Source organism: Notechis scutatus, chromosome 1 (assembly GCF_049901735.1).
Source record: "Notechis scutatus isolate UNSWTSFEM ecotype Mainland chromosome 1, rNotScu1.2, whole genome shotgun sequence".
NCBI classification, from domain to species: domain Eukaryota; kingdom Metazoa; phylum Chordata; class Lepidosauria; order Squamata; family Elapidae; genus Notechis; species Notechis scutatus.
The window spans coordinates 315,006,316-315,019,756 of NC_142009.1; the positions used below are offsets into that span (position 1 = coordinate 315,006,316).

At 35.6% G+C, this 13,441-nt stretch overlaps 2 protein-coding genes across 11 annotated transcripts in view; one reads left to right on the forward strand and one right to left on the reverse strand.

Moving 5' to 3' along the window:
* CCDC175 (coiled-coil domain containing 175) overlaps positions 1-6,908 on the forward strand; it is a 36,606-nt gene extending 29,698 nt beyond the window's left edge. Inside the window, exons 16-20 of one of the 3 annotated variants that reach the window (XM_087952343.1) lie at positions 676-828; positions 2,491-2,593; positions 3,818-3,861; positions 4,952-5,116; positions 6,784-6,908. In XM_087952343.1, the coding sequence (XP_087808469.1) occupies positions 676-828; positions 2,491-2,593; positions 3,818-3,861; positions 4,952-5,116; positions 6,784-6,810 (492 nt within the window). In that variant the 3' untranslated portion in view covers positions 6,811-6,908. Of the gene's footprint in view, positions 1-675; positions 829-2,490; positions 2,594-3,817; positions 3,862-4,951; positions 5,527-6,783 lie in introns of those variants that run through there. The other 2 variants (XM_087952342.1, XM_087952344.1) reach the window with 2 other exon arrangements.
* Positions 737-13,324, reverse strand: JKAMP (JNK1/MAPK8 associated membrane protein). 8 transcript variants are annotated; one of them, XM_087952349.1, is made up of 8 exons: positions 13,131-13,324; positions 11,662-11,744; positions 11,316-11,470; positions 9,815-10,021; positions 8,954-9,135; positions 8,017-8,093; positions 7,205-7,444; positions 737-1,465 (listed from the first exon to the last, which is right to left on the reverse strand). In XM_087952349.1, exons 1-7 carry the CDS (start codon positions 13,132-13,134, stop codon positions 7,226-7,228), a joined length of 927 nt encoding a protein of 308 aa, XP_087808475.1. In that variant the 5' UTR covers positions 13,135-13,324; the 3' UTR covers positions 737-1,465; positions 7,205-7,225. The 8 variants fall into 8 exon arrangements, with proteins under 8 accessions (XP_087808475.1, XP_026525966.1, XP_087808474.1 ...); XM_026670181.2 differs by having other exon boundaries at positions 738-1,465; positions 11,662-11,750; XM_087952348.1 differs by lacking the exon at positions 737-1,465 and adding an exon at positions 3,302-4,987.
* Between the last annotated feature and the right edge of the window lie 117 nt (positions 13,325-13,441).

Here is a 13,441-nt window from a genome sequence, read left to right on the forward strand (position 1 = left end):
TCAGCAGAAGAAAGCCCGAAGGAACTGACATCTCCCAAACGCTGCTAACCAGCTGGTGCAAAGCTAGTTCATCCCCTGTGGTGCACTGTAGGTAGTATTCATGCGTGAACAAATGAACTAGTAATCTTAGGCTGCCCAAACTACTCTGTGATAAAAAAAACATTGTAGACTTCCCTGGCTATGTATGCCATATGCTAACATTTTTTTACATTAATCGTTTAATTATTTAGAGTAATTCATAATTCAAGTTATTTATTCAGTAAAAGAACTACAAGCATGAATGCATGGCTCTGAATTGTCAAGATTTCTTGCATGCAATACTTACAAAATAGTAAATATAATACAATAATAGTAAAATTGCTGCTGGTATTACCTTTCTTTTCTGTGGATATTGTTACTGTTTTATTCTTCAATATACTAATTTGGTGTGCTTTCTTGCTTTTGAAAATGAAGCTTCAAAAAAAAATAATCACCTACTAATATTTCAATTGTTTCTTCCTTCTTCCAAGCATTCATCCGTCAGCAAGCGTTTTTAAAAGATTTATGATACAAATATTTTTGTAAATGTTATGAAATCTTAGGGCTGGAATTTGTCCAACTTTCGTTCTTAGCACTCTTTCCTTTGTATCATGTTCCTAAGATTATAACTACATAATATGCATTATTTGCCAACAGACAATTGCAAAGGCTGAACTCAGTAGGAGCAGAGATAAAGCATTTGAGCAACTGACAAGTTCGACATATTCTATTAAGTTTATTGAGAGAGATAACTATGAAATAGACAGAATGCTCTTCATTTTGAATGGGGAGAATGCCCGGTTAAGAGCTGTGAGTATTTTGAGAAAGGAATAGTTTTGCATTCAACTTTTGGCAATCTGGTAAGATTTTACACTAACAATTCTAGAATGGCAGACAGCAGGAAGACATTGTAAAAATGCTATTTTGTGCCCATTGCTACTTTTCAGTGGTTTGGATTATCTAAGAAAAAAAATGTATTTTGCATGGGGTTGCCAAACTAGAAATATTAGCTAAAATGACATTATAGTTTATGCGTGTTATGATACCTGATTATGATCTATGCTCTTTGTTTCCAAGTAAATTAATTCTACAGTATATTAGTTTTTTTTAAAATGTCAGGGGAATCTTAATTATTTGTTTAGTATCTCATAGTACAATGTTTACTTTTGAGAATCTTTTGAATCAGATTTCTAAAAATTACTGATGTGTAAAGCTTGGAATTCTGTTAGATGGGATGGGAGGAGCAATTTCTATATCAGAAGAGAGGGGCATGGATTGCATATGATTGGATTGCTATTTTGCCCAAGAGGTATATAGACAGACCACGATTATGTGGAAGATATTGCTATTCCACTCCTTATGTGGAAGATATAGCAGTTCCACTCCTACTTTCTTCTGCAGTTCGCTGGCTTTGTTTGAATAATCCATTAAAAGCTGTGTCCATCCCCTATGGAGAAATAAAGCATATTCTTCAGTTATAATTATTTAATAATCTGGTTTGAAGATTACAGGAAGTGTCTGGGAAAAGCAGAAAACACAGACATCCACTTGAGATGTGTTTAGACTGATAAAAGTAAAATGGGACTATGTCTTGCAATAATGGAATGAAAGCATAGGATAACTGAGAGATTTAAGATTAAAGGGAAAACATGATTGGTAGGCAATCCTTGGGAAAATGGGAAGCGAAAGTAACTCAAGAGAGAGTAATGGAGTGTGAAGGGCCCCTCCATTGATAATCAAATGATGTTGTTTTAAGAAATTGTAATCCATCTATAATTGTAATCAATGTAATCCTTTTATTATTATTTAATAATAATAAAATTATAGCTTTAAGAACAGATGTTAGATTTGTTTTTGGCAGCACCCAGCTAGTCTTAGTTGATCTCAGAGAAGCAAAAAAAAAAAAAAAAAAGCTTTGTTTTCATTAGAGAATTAGATTACATTGGAAAGTCAGAAAAAACATTTGGAAGAAGGCAGTGGCAAGCCATCTTTAAATTATTGCCAAGAAAACATAGCCAGTGTGGATAGTTACCAATAGTTTGGCTTGAGATTTTTAAAATCTGATTTGCTTGCTTGCTTTCTTCAACCGTCTCTAATTCTTATTCACGACACAACAGATATTTTTACATTTGAAGCTGCAGGATAGATGTTCAATTTTGGATTTTAGAAAAGCCAATATGTCCAGCCAGAGTGGGGGGAGGACTGAAGAAACTGGCAAGCTTAGAGACCTTGCATAGCAGGAAGTAACACAGACCTGACCAGAATCCCTGGAACCCTTTTCTGACTGTTCCCAAGAGAATGCAGTCAGTCTGGCAAGTTTAATGTCAGGTGCAAGGAACCAGAGCGGTACTGTGAACTGACCAGAACAGATTTTTTTTTATTATTGCTTGCCTATTTACAAGAATCTTGCCAGGCTGACTGCATCAATAGCTTCTACATGGGTGTTTTTTTTCTTTGGCTGTATCTTTATAGGGCATTGCATATCTCAAGGAAGATATCTCCACAATAGATGAGGAGGCAAAGACCTATCAGCTAAAGAGACAACAAATCCAGCAATGTAAAAAAGTTCTTTATGGTGAGTGTTTTGTGGCAGAAATTTCCACTCCAGCTGAAATGGTTTTTTTTTTTAAATGAACTAAGAATGATCTACAATAAGGACATTCATGTGGCTTTTCTCAAAAAATGCTAGGATATGACTTCATGACTATTTTTCCTAAATAGAGACTCAGTTCCTGTACACATAGAACTTTAGCCCAAAGAGAAATGGACACAGTGGATACATGACTGGTAGCAGATGATTGCCAGCGCTGTGGCATCCTCTTTTCTTTTTGAGACATGATGGTTTCTTAATGGATATCTTGCATTAACATAAAAATGTGGAAAGCATTGTCCCACAGAAGAAATTTAATGCAGGGTCTACACTGTATACACATATGCGATTGTTGGGAAAGATCCCAATTAAAAACCTAAGGAAAGGTTTCATTATGATCCTGGAGAGATCAATTTGTGGTAAATAAGAAACTGTTGTAGACTTTCTACGAGTAAATTACAATAACAAACTATTAACAGAGGGCCATGAACTTTACCTTTGCTGTTGTTTAACCTGTTAACTATTTTTTCTTTCATATATGTAATGTATGACAGGTCAATTAGATTGCAAATATATGTAGAATCTTACAAATTTTGGACCTGCTTTACAAGGGGGAAAGCTATTATTGCTGCCCTAAATTTGTCAGTATTCAACTAGGGGGGAATAATGTGTTTTGTTTTTTGTCCTTTTTAATTCACACTTTTAATGTTTGGTTTAAATTTTCTTTTCTCTCTGTTAAATTGTTTTTTCTTTTGTATTTTAATCTTTTGAATAAAAGAAAAAAAGAAAATTACTTTTATTATCATTCCTGTTAGATACTTGTTTTCAAATAATGATTTAATTTGAATACCATTATGGAATCTTAAGAAAAACAGACATCACTGAAAAGTTTCTTCCCTGCAGGAAGGAGTGAAAGATGTTAAAAAGGAACTGAGGTTAAGGGTTCTCATGGTGCCATTAATCTCTCAAAACAACCCCTTCTTTAACTGTGTTTTAAGCAATTAGATGTCTTCCTATAGACCCTGATACCGTTTAACAAACAAATCTTAAATTAATTTGCTTTTTAGAAATTCTGGATGTCCAACACGTTTAATAAATGTGGTTTAAAATGTCATTTAATATGTTGTTGCATATTTAAACATGTTATTTACTTCTTTTAAAATATATATTATCATCTATTTTTATTTATACTATAAATTCTTGTTTTAGAACTGTTTGCTGAGAAATGGACAAAGGATGAATATCTACAAAAGGTATATTATGATATTACCTGGAGGCAGTGGGAGTTTGGATGGGGGACTATTTATGGTTAACATCCATAAAGTCAGACATTGGTTAATGTCTGATTTTATGGATGCAACCAGGAGGATGTGATATATAATTCCAGTTAGATTAAAATGCACAATCCCATTTCTGTGGTACTTCATGTATTTGGTATCAAGGATGCAAAATAATGTACATTAAAAAAGAAAAATAACAGCCATAGTTCCCTTCAAATGGCAACCTGTCACACGATTAAAAATAAACATCTAGTTTATGATAACTAGCATAAACTAGGGCTAGAATACCATTTGAATGGAGAAAAAAAACAGTAAAATTTAATTCTGTGGTTAAAGACACTCAGCTTGCCAGCTGAAAAGCTTGAATGCTGCGGGATGGGATGAGCTCCCGTTACGAGCCCCAGCTCCTACTCACCTAGCAGTTTGAAAGCATGCAAATGAAAGTAGATAAATAAGTACCACTTTGATGGGAAAAATAGGTACCACTTTGGTGGGATGGTAACAGCGTTCTGTGTCCCTTGACATATAGTCATGCTGCCTACATGACCACAGACGTGTCTTCAGATAATGCTGGCTCCCTCGAGTAAGAAACGAACATGAGTACTGCCCCCTAGAGACAGACATGACTGAACAGGAAAAAACTTTATCTTCACCTAGCTTGTTACATATTCTGCTGCTCTTCATGATAGCAAGAAAAAAATGGCTTTTTTCTCCCCAGTGAGGCTTTGCTGACATTTAAAGTACAGCTATTGTTTAAGAACAAGCCATTTATGAGAGCTGCTTTCCCTTTTTAATAGATTTAACTGATTAATCCAATTAAATAGAAGGTTCTTTTAACTATCCTAAGTCTTGAAATCTCATATCATTTTAAATTTAAAGAATCATTGTGGTATATTTCTCCCACTATTTTTATATCAAACGTACTTACTTTCAGTACTCTTCCCCCGCCCCCCAAAACCCATGTTTTAGAAGAGTCCAAATATGTTTTTAAAAAGTGAAGAAAATCCATGTTCTCTTTCTGCAACAGAAAATCTATTTTCTCACTGTTTTCATCCCATTGCAGATATTTTTAAAGTACCAGCATGAGCTCTTGATTATTCTGGAAGAATATGTCAGAAGAAATACAAAGAGAAATGTTAAGGTTGACTATGTTCATGAAGGGCTACAGCTAAACTATGAAGAGATGGATTCTCTGTTAAGAAGCAAATCTTTGCCAGAGGCTGACAAAGTAAGCATTTTGGGGAAGTGTCACATATTTGTTAAATGTATTTGAAAAGCAAAAATTACCTTCTTCAAAACAGATTCTTCACAGCTTGTTTGTCACAGAATACCAGGAAAAAAATGTCTTACTCTGTCAAGTTTGGAACGGCAAATGCTAGTTTTCTAGCACTATTTTTTTATTTGGGTATCGGAACAAAATATCATATCCTTTATTAGCACATTTAGAAAGGAACACAAAGTATGCAGGTTGGTTGCTACTAAATGTTTTAAAAAATCATCTATGTGACCAATAAAACTCGAGTTTTTCATCTCTAAGAGAGAGAAAATATGGTAAAATCCAATCATAGGCAAAAATTAAGTTGTTTTTAACATGGTTTCTCTAATACAAACTCTGGAAATCCCAAGAACTGCATAAATGGTTGCTTTGTGGCTTTGCAGAGTTTCTTCTGATTCTGAAGAAATTTTGAAGCAAGAAATGCAATAAAAAAGTATAATAGATTTAAAAAAAAACCCCACCCTCTTAATGAAAAAGCTGTGTAACTAATTGCTCCAGCTATTGCAATTCTTAAAGATAACTTTGCCTTCAATTTCTGGCAATTTTGTCTACGCAGTTTTCTGAACAGCACTGTGAAAATTATTTTCCTTGGATTTTTTTAACATCCTAGTTTACTCAATAGCTCTGGGATTTTCTGATGTCTTCAATCCATATACTATTTAGGTAGAACTCTGCTTAGCCCCCCCCCCCCAAATAAAAATAAAAGGTAACTCATAAAAACCTTGCTTGCTTCTGCCTTAGAGCAATGTAACTTAAAGTCTGTACTAAATATTCAAGTGAATTTCTGAAATATGTATCTTAAAGTAACACATTATAGGAAGCCAATCATATTCTAAGCTATAGTTTATTTAAAAAGAAGGAAAAACAGATAAGAGACAAACAGCTTTAACCATTAGACAATCTAAAATCAGTAACTTGTCATTTTTACCTCTATACCTAAAATCTGTGTAGACTTCCAAGATCTATTTTTCTATAGCTGAAAACAATCCTGTTTCAGTAGTGGCAGACAATAGTTTCTTTCCTGTTTATTATAATTAATAGGTTTTTTTTAAAAAAAAAATCTGCTTGTGGATTTAAATGTGAGAAGAATGTGTTTAATCTCAGATGAAGGAGCCTACGACCCATGACAAATTTTTAAAGCCACAGACAGATTCAAACAGATTATTAATTTATTTTTTTCATTTGTCAAATTTATAGGCTGCCCAAATTCAGAACTCTTTAGCAGCTTCACAAAATTAAAAATATATTGTTACACATAAAACGATACACAACATAATATAAAACATAACTGGCATATCTGGTTATTCGCTACTTGAAGAAACTATCTAGCCCTCTGCCTGGAGAAAGAAACTATTGTAAAAAGATCACATCAAAGGGAGGCATTTATTTGCAGTACATAACTGAATTCTGGTGTTCCTTTTTAAATGGAAATTCTGTCAAAGTGTTTGTTGTAAAAGAGGGACAGATGTTTCATTGGCTCTTACAAACTTGAAATATTTCACACACAAAAATTCTTAGTGCAGAGCAAATATTGCTGCTATACAATTTCTATCTCACATAAATGCTTGTTAAGATAAAAGCGTTTATAAAACTGTTCTGTCAATTTTTTTCCCCTCTAGGATAAAACAGACTACAAGGCCTTATAAACTGAAGTTAGAATACTGAATGTTTTATTCTTCTACGAATACAGATTCAATGTGAGAAAATACTGTGCTGTGAAATCAATAAATAACACTATTTTCAAGTATGCTGTACAAATTATTCACACATAACAGACAAATATAAAACATATATACAAGACCAGCCTAGAAAGTTATTCAGGGGTCCTTGGCTTTTGCAGCTGATAAAGAGTCTCAAAGCATTACCCACACTGGGTATCTACACTGTTTAGAAAATTTACCTTCCAGTTGGTACAGAGTTGTCCAGTTTTGATTCTCAAAAAAAAAAAACTTTACTTGAAAGTTGATCCACAGCAAATTAACAACTAAGGTAAGGAGAGCTGGATCTAAGAAGACTAACCCTCTTGTATATGCTACTTACCCAGACTGTTATCAGTTACAATTAACGTCCATTTGCTCCCTCAGATAATATCCGAGATGGCTCTGTGTATTTTGCAGTTAGCAAATAAAAAAGGGCTGGTGCAGGCACTAAGGCCAGCAAAGGCAAGTCCTGGTAAATGTTGCTCAGCTTGGAAATGGAGATAATTCCGTAGGCATGAAGCAGCCAATGGCTAAACAGAACGATAAGCCTTTTCTTCCTGACAAGCAGATCTTTGAAAGTCTTAAAAACAGAAAATAAGATATTTCCATTAGTTTCTATTTTTATAGTAATCTACTTACAGGTACAACTGGAATGTGAAATTCAGGGATTCTGTTGAAGTAACTTTTCCATCCTGATAATAAACTGTCTCAGTAATGCTCCCAAAGCAATAACTGATTAGCTTCAGTGATCAATTAGAATCATTAAAGGAGAAAACTTCGCAAAATGTTTTAACTTTTATTCATTTAGGAATTTTGATGGAAGTTTGTGTTTGAGTGCACAATCTTCCTCAGCACAACAGGCTGAGAGATCACATTCTTGAAAACTCAAGAATGAAGAACTAAATTTTAAAGGCTTCATTGAACTGTTTGCAGATTTTTTTTTCCTAGTCAATGCTGACAGGGCAAAGTATCCAGCAGCTTCATGAAAATCCTGACTACTGGAGAGAGAAAAACTTCTGTTCAATAGCTCCAGAAGATTCAATAATTCATTTTTTCACAGTTAGTGCCTGTAGGATACTAAACCAATCAGCCCCCAGAACCTCACAGCCTATTGACAGTTAATAATTTTGCTAGTTGCAGTGATTTACTTACTTCTACTTCAGAAGCTGATAGATAGACAACTAGGGTAACAAGAGATAACACTATGATGATATATGGAAAAGCATAGTCTGGAAGAAAAAAGGAAGATGTTATATACACTTTTATCATCTTGGTTAAACAGAACAGATAGGTAAGCAATTAGTTTTCAAAATACTATATTCAAGAGGAAATCCCATTGGATTTAATGAAACTGCCCCCAGTAAAATATATCAAATATTGTATTCTGTTATAGTCTAAGTGAGGGATGTCAAACTCAAGGCCTGGGGTGGTGGGATGCTTAGACCTGGAAACAGTGAAGGACTAGCCCACGGTGCCTCTGCCAGCTAAAAGGGAGCTCAGGAGAGCTGCAAATGGCCCTTCTGAGCTCTATTTTCACTGGCGGGATTGTAGGAGGTTGTGGCAGCTGAAAACGGAGGAGCCCATTTTCGCTGGCAGAGAGCTTGGGTCTCCACAGGCACCCCCAACACAATGTCAAGCTGGCCACACCCACCCTGGCGCTCCAAGGTCAAACACAACCCTTAATGAAACAGAGTCTGACACCCCTGGTCTAAGCAAAGCACTCTTACAAATAGTCCTCACATGATGCATTCCATTCCTATCCTCTGATTTAAGAATAAAAATTATAATCTCGGTACTTAAAGCCTTATTCCATGTTTTAAGATGCGATGACACTCAGAATTCACCTACCAGTAACACGTTTACATTCACATTTATTATACACTATGTAAGTATCACCTGGTTTACACATTATGGTAAATGTGTAAACATTGCATGATGGTTTTGATTTCATTTGTGAGAGGAAACCCAGAGCACTGTAGTTTATGTGGGAACTGAAATCTATTTTTTTAAAATTTACAAGATGTTTATGTCCTACCACTTCCATGCTGGGCTGTGTGTTTTGTACAAGAGAGAATAGAAAACAACTTACAGAGCAAGCCGCCTCCAACAGCCTGAAGCACGGTCAGAATTGGGAAGAAGTAAAGAGCTGCATAAATGCTCTTAAATCTATCTGACTTTCCCAGCCCACAAGCAATCTTCTTTACCAGCAGAGGACGAAGCATCATCATCAACACTAAACAGAATGCGTAGTATATGAATACAATGGTGTAGCTGAAAGAGAAGGCTGTCAAAATTAGCACACTGTGACCTCAAATTCCTAGAACTAACAGTTGCCTAACAAAATAACTGACAATTTCTTTTCAAATTGTGGCAATAAGACAACCAGTCTGTCCTAAAAGCTGACTACGTCTTCCCTTTAGCAGCTTTCTAGGTCTTTCCTATAGCATTATATCAATATTCTGCTTTCATACTAGAGGTTTATGTCTATAGAGAGATCAGAGTTCTTGATATGGTCACTTCTTGTCCCCTTGCATGGGAAAGGGATATCTATTGTATTCCAATATATTTGTTTTTTTAACCCTATTCTCATTTTCCTTAACTGCCAAGCCTAAACAGATGAGGAATGGCAGCAAATTTGTTAAACAAAAGTACTGCAATAAAGTTACATAGTATATTGCTTATAACTAAAGTTTTTTTAAAAACAAAAACAAAAACAGTCTTATGTTTGTTCCTCTGGCCATCAGCTATTACACTGCAAATCAACTACAGTAGCGACAATAATTAAACTTGCAAACCAATGCCATTTTATTTAGAAATAAACCACACTTAACCTAAAAAAATTGCTTCTGATACAGACAATTAAAAATTACGTGACTGTCACAATGAAAAGGTCTTGATTTTTGTTCAAAGTATCAGGACATTGGTACGGAAGTTACAAATACATACTCACAGAGGATAGACCGCTTCGTGGGTACAGTGAATGGTGGTAACGTAATCAGGGCTTGGATTGTAAAGCATGGTATACCAGTCAGAAAGCATCATCACTTTGCATGAACGGATGTGCAGGGATCCCAAGGGGTCACTTACAAGCAAGGTAACAATTGCTGCCACACTGCATTCAATTAAAGCAGTGATGTGCTGGAAAAGTGCACTGGAACTGTTGAGAAAAGATAAAATAAGTACTGAAAACAAAATAACTGAGTGCCATAAAACATTAATTCTCTTATCGTTCTTAGGGAGTGTTGCAAAACCTTCAAGATGATCTCTCTCTCATAAGTAGCAGAGGCAGGATCTAAGCTTTTTCTCCATGTGAAGGATGTGCCTTGGCTTTCCAGATTTATTTGTTTTATTTTAGAGAATGTTGGAGATTGAGTTAACTTTTGACAAATCTCTCAATATTTTCAAAAATCAAATGCTTTTAATGCAGTCTGATGGAAGATTGGTGGCTATATAAATGTTTTAAATAAGTAAACGTGACCTTGCATCATATAAATGCATATAAAAACAACTACAGGTAGAACATCACACCTGTAAATAACAGTTGTAAATAATCACCCATATGTCCAACCTGATTTACAACCTTTTGCTACAGCGGTTAAGCAAACACTGCGGTCATTAAGACAACATGATTCCCTGTGGAGCCAAGTTTGCCGAAAACTGAAAACAGCAAAACCATCATAAAACATGGTCACATGACTATGGGACACTGTAAATGGCTGTAAATGTGGGCTTATTGCTGAGCACCAACAAGTGGGCAGGGGGCAGCCATCAAATCTTCACAACTGAGTCATAGGGAGGTCCACTGTAACTTGGAATGGACACTAAGCAACTGGTTATAAATTGAGGCCTGCCTATAGATTTGGTTAAGTTCATGCATTAAAATAATAGTACCAACAGGTGGCAAAACAAGGGACATCGGGTCTGGGCTTGGAAACTCAGCTGAATTAGGCCAGACTATAATTTGGATGGGAAACATGGAATTTCAAGATTGCAGGCTAGAGCGAAAAGTTGAAAAAAAAAAAAAAAACCTGGAAAAAGTCAGTACATACTATTTCTGCACTATTGCAGAAGTACTTGTGCAAATTGCTTCTGCACTGTTGCCAAGAAAACAACTCTATTTTCATAGCAAGCAAGCTGAATTAAAAATATTTATATATTTTTATTGTAGTAGTGAATTTATATTTCACAAGGTGGGGTTATATTTATTCATTATTTAATTTATATGCCACCCATCTCACTGTCTAATAGACTGAGCAATTTACATTATAATAAAAGTATAAATATAAAAACAATTAAAATGAACAAGAATTAAATAGAGGCTAAAATCCAAGAGGACAAATGGTACAGATATGTGTGCATCGCTCTATAAATAACTAATTTTTACATATTGAGTTGAGAAGTTAGTGTATTTTAAAATAAAATATTATTAAGCTAAAACCTTAAATATTTACCTTTTTTTCCCTGAATACCATTCAATGAAGAACCAATGCAGAATGAGAGGCAGCATTGCCATAAAGCCAAGATAAAGCCAATCATAGCGTTCTGGAGATCCCGTACATTCGCGACAGATTTTATAGGCATCACTTCTTTGTCCTCTGGGACATACCTGTAAAGTTTTATCACAATCTATTTTATAAAGCCTTAATCTATTTAAAATGTTTATCTAGTTTTCCTATCTGATTATTTACATAAAAACAATTCATGCAAACATTCAGCCTAACCTTTTACCTAGTCATGTCCAATAACAACATACCCTTGTTTTAAATATTTAGAAAAATTGCCAAAAGTACAACTTACCCCACAATCACCATTAATTTCAGTTCCATTTATAATTTCCAATGTTCTTCCACAATAAAGTCCAAGGCAGTCTGGCTGAATTTCTACAACTTACACCAAAAAAAGAGTGAATAATTCTTGAATCTTTCTACGACTCTTATATATAAAATCTCACCTGATTTTATGCAATTTTCAATATTCCATAATCATTACTTGATAGCTCCATAAAAATTGCACTCTATCAGCCACCATAGTGCTGGTCATTGCAAGACTTTCATATACAGTAATGATTTTAGTAAACTAGAGAAAGTATAGACTAGGTTAACAGTCTACTTGACATGCTGCAATCTCGGCTAACAAGGACAATACGGTATTTGTATATTTTAGCCAGAATGCACCAAGCACAATCAGAAGACAATTATCTCACCCCAAGCCTCTATGAATACCCTGATCTCTGTTCCTCGGAGAAAGCCAGGTCTTCACAGTCTTCCAGAAGGCAAGTAGAGGTGGAGCTGTCTATTTCTCAGGAAGGTTGAGACAAAAGACAACATTCCTATTGCTTATCAAATGACACTGCTTCACTGATAGGACCAGGAGTATGCCCATTCTGCCCTATCTGGTGGAATAGGTAGAAACCATCTGGGAAAGATGTCACATGTAACTTGGCCTCATGAAGGGTGAAAATCAGCACTTTGAATTGCAGCCAGAAATCTACTGGGAGCCAATGCAATGAGATATAGGGATCTGAACATTAATGTTTCAAAAACAAGATAGTGACATTATACATGTAAACAAATGTATACATGTAAACAAACTAGAAACACAGATGTATTTCTTATGGTGAAATTTTATCAAATATTGAAGAATGAATAGAGAATTTTTAAGTCATGCAAATTCTTGCAGAAAAGTACTGGGTAGTATATGAAGTTGTTTAAAGAACAAAAAAATGCATGAAGCAATGCTGGATGTGGTGGAAGCAAGGATGGTTTGGGAAGATAGACTGGCATTGGGACCTATATTTGTATTACCTTTAAATAATAGAAAATATATTACCTTTCCTTAATTCCTACTTTCTAACCCTTTTTGGCTTATTATTTCTTACCCTTTGTTAGATTGGTATCTATGCATTTTCTTATTTTACTGGTTTTATGTTACCTTGCCCTTAAATCACACAATGTCCAGGTATACACAGTACCTGATAACAGAATCCCATTCTTATAAACATCAGAAAGAGAGAAAAAAATCTACAAAAAGCCCCGATATGACAAATTTTAAGGAGAGAGGGAAGTAGCAGCATCAGAAAAGTACGCAAAGCACCACTTTGTGCTCGGTGGTGGGAGGATTGTCCTCTTTCAACTAAGGAAGTGAGTGGCGTTTAAGTTGCAAACCAACCCGCTGCTATTGTTCCCAACAAAATGATCGGTCTGGCCTGTGGGGCTACAGGCGACATTAATACTGGCCACAACCAGAGTTCCGCAGCTCAAACTCACCCATCTTGCTCCAGTCCGGCCGCGACGGAAGTAAGACAAGGAATCGTGATTTTGACAGCACTCAAATATCCAGCCAAGCAGCTGCCGACTCAGATGCCGCAACCCCTTGCTGATTGGATTATCTGCTTGCCCTTAAGTAGGCGGGGAAGCCAAACCCACAAGCTGTTATTTGTGTTCCGCCTCCCAGGTCGTATGACGACGTTCGCTTCCGGCGCTGGAGGGAACGTAACCCTGGAGGACGGAAATGCCCGAGCCAACATGCAGAACTCTTTTTCCCCATAGAGCTAGAAATAATGAAGACGCACTCCCTT

What these genes read in the sequence shown, in the direction of transcription:
- JKAMP (XM_026670181.2), bottom strand. An exon ending in AAATTAATGGTGATTGTGGG is followed by an intron (nt 11,471 to 11,661) that starts GTAAGTTGTACT and finishes AAAACTTTACAG; the next exon opens with GTATGTCCCAGAGGACAAAG. An exon ending in TATCAGCTTCTGAAGTAGAA is followed by an intron (nt 7,445 to 8,016) that starts GTAAGTAAATCA and finishes TCTGTTTTTAAG; the next exon opens with ACTTTCAAAGATCTGCTTGT.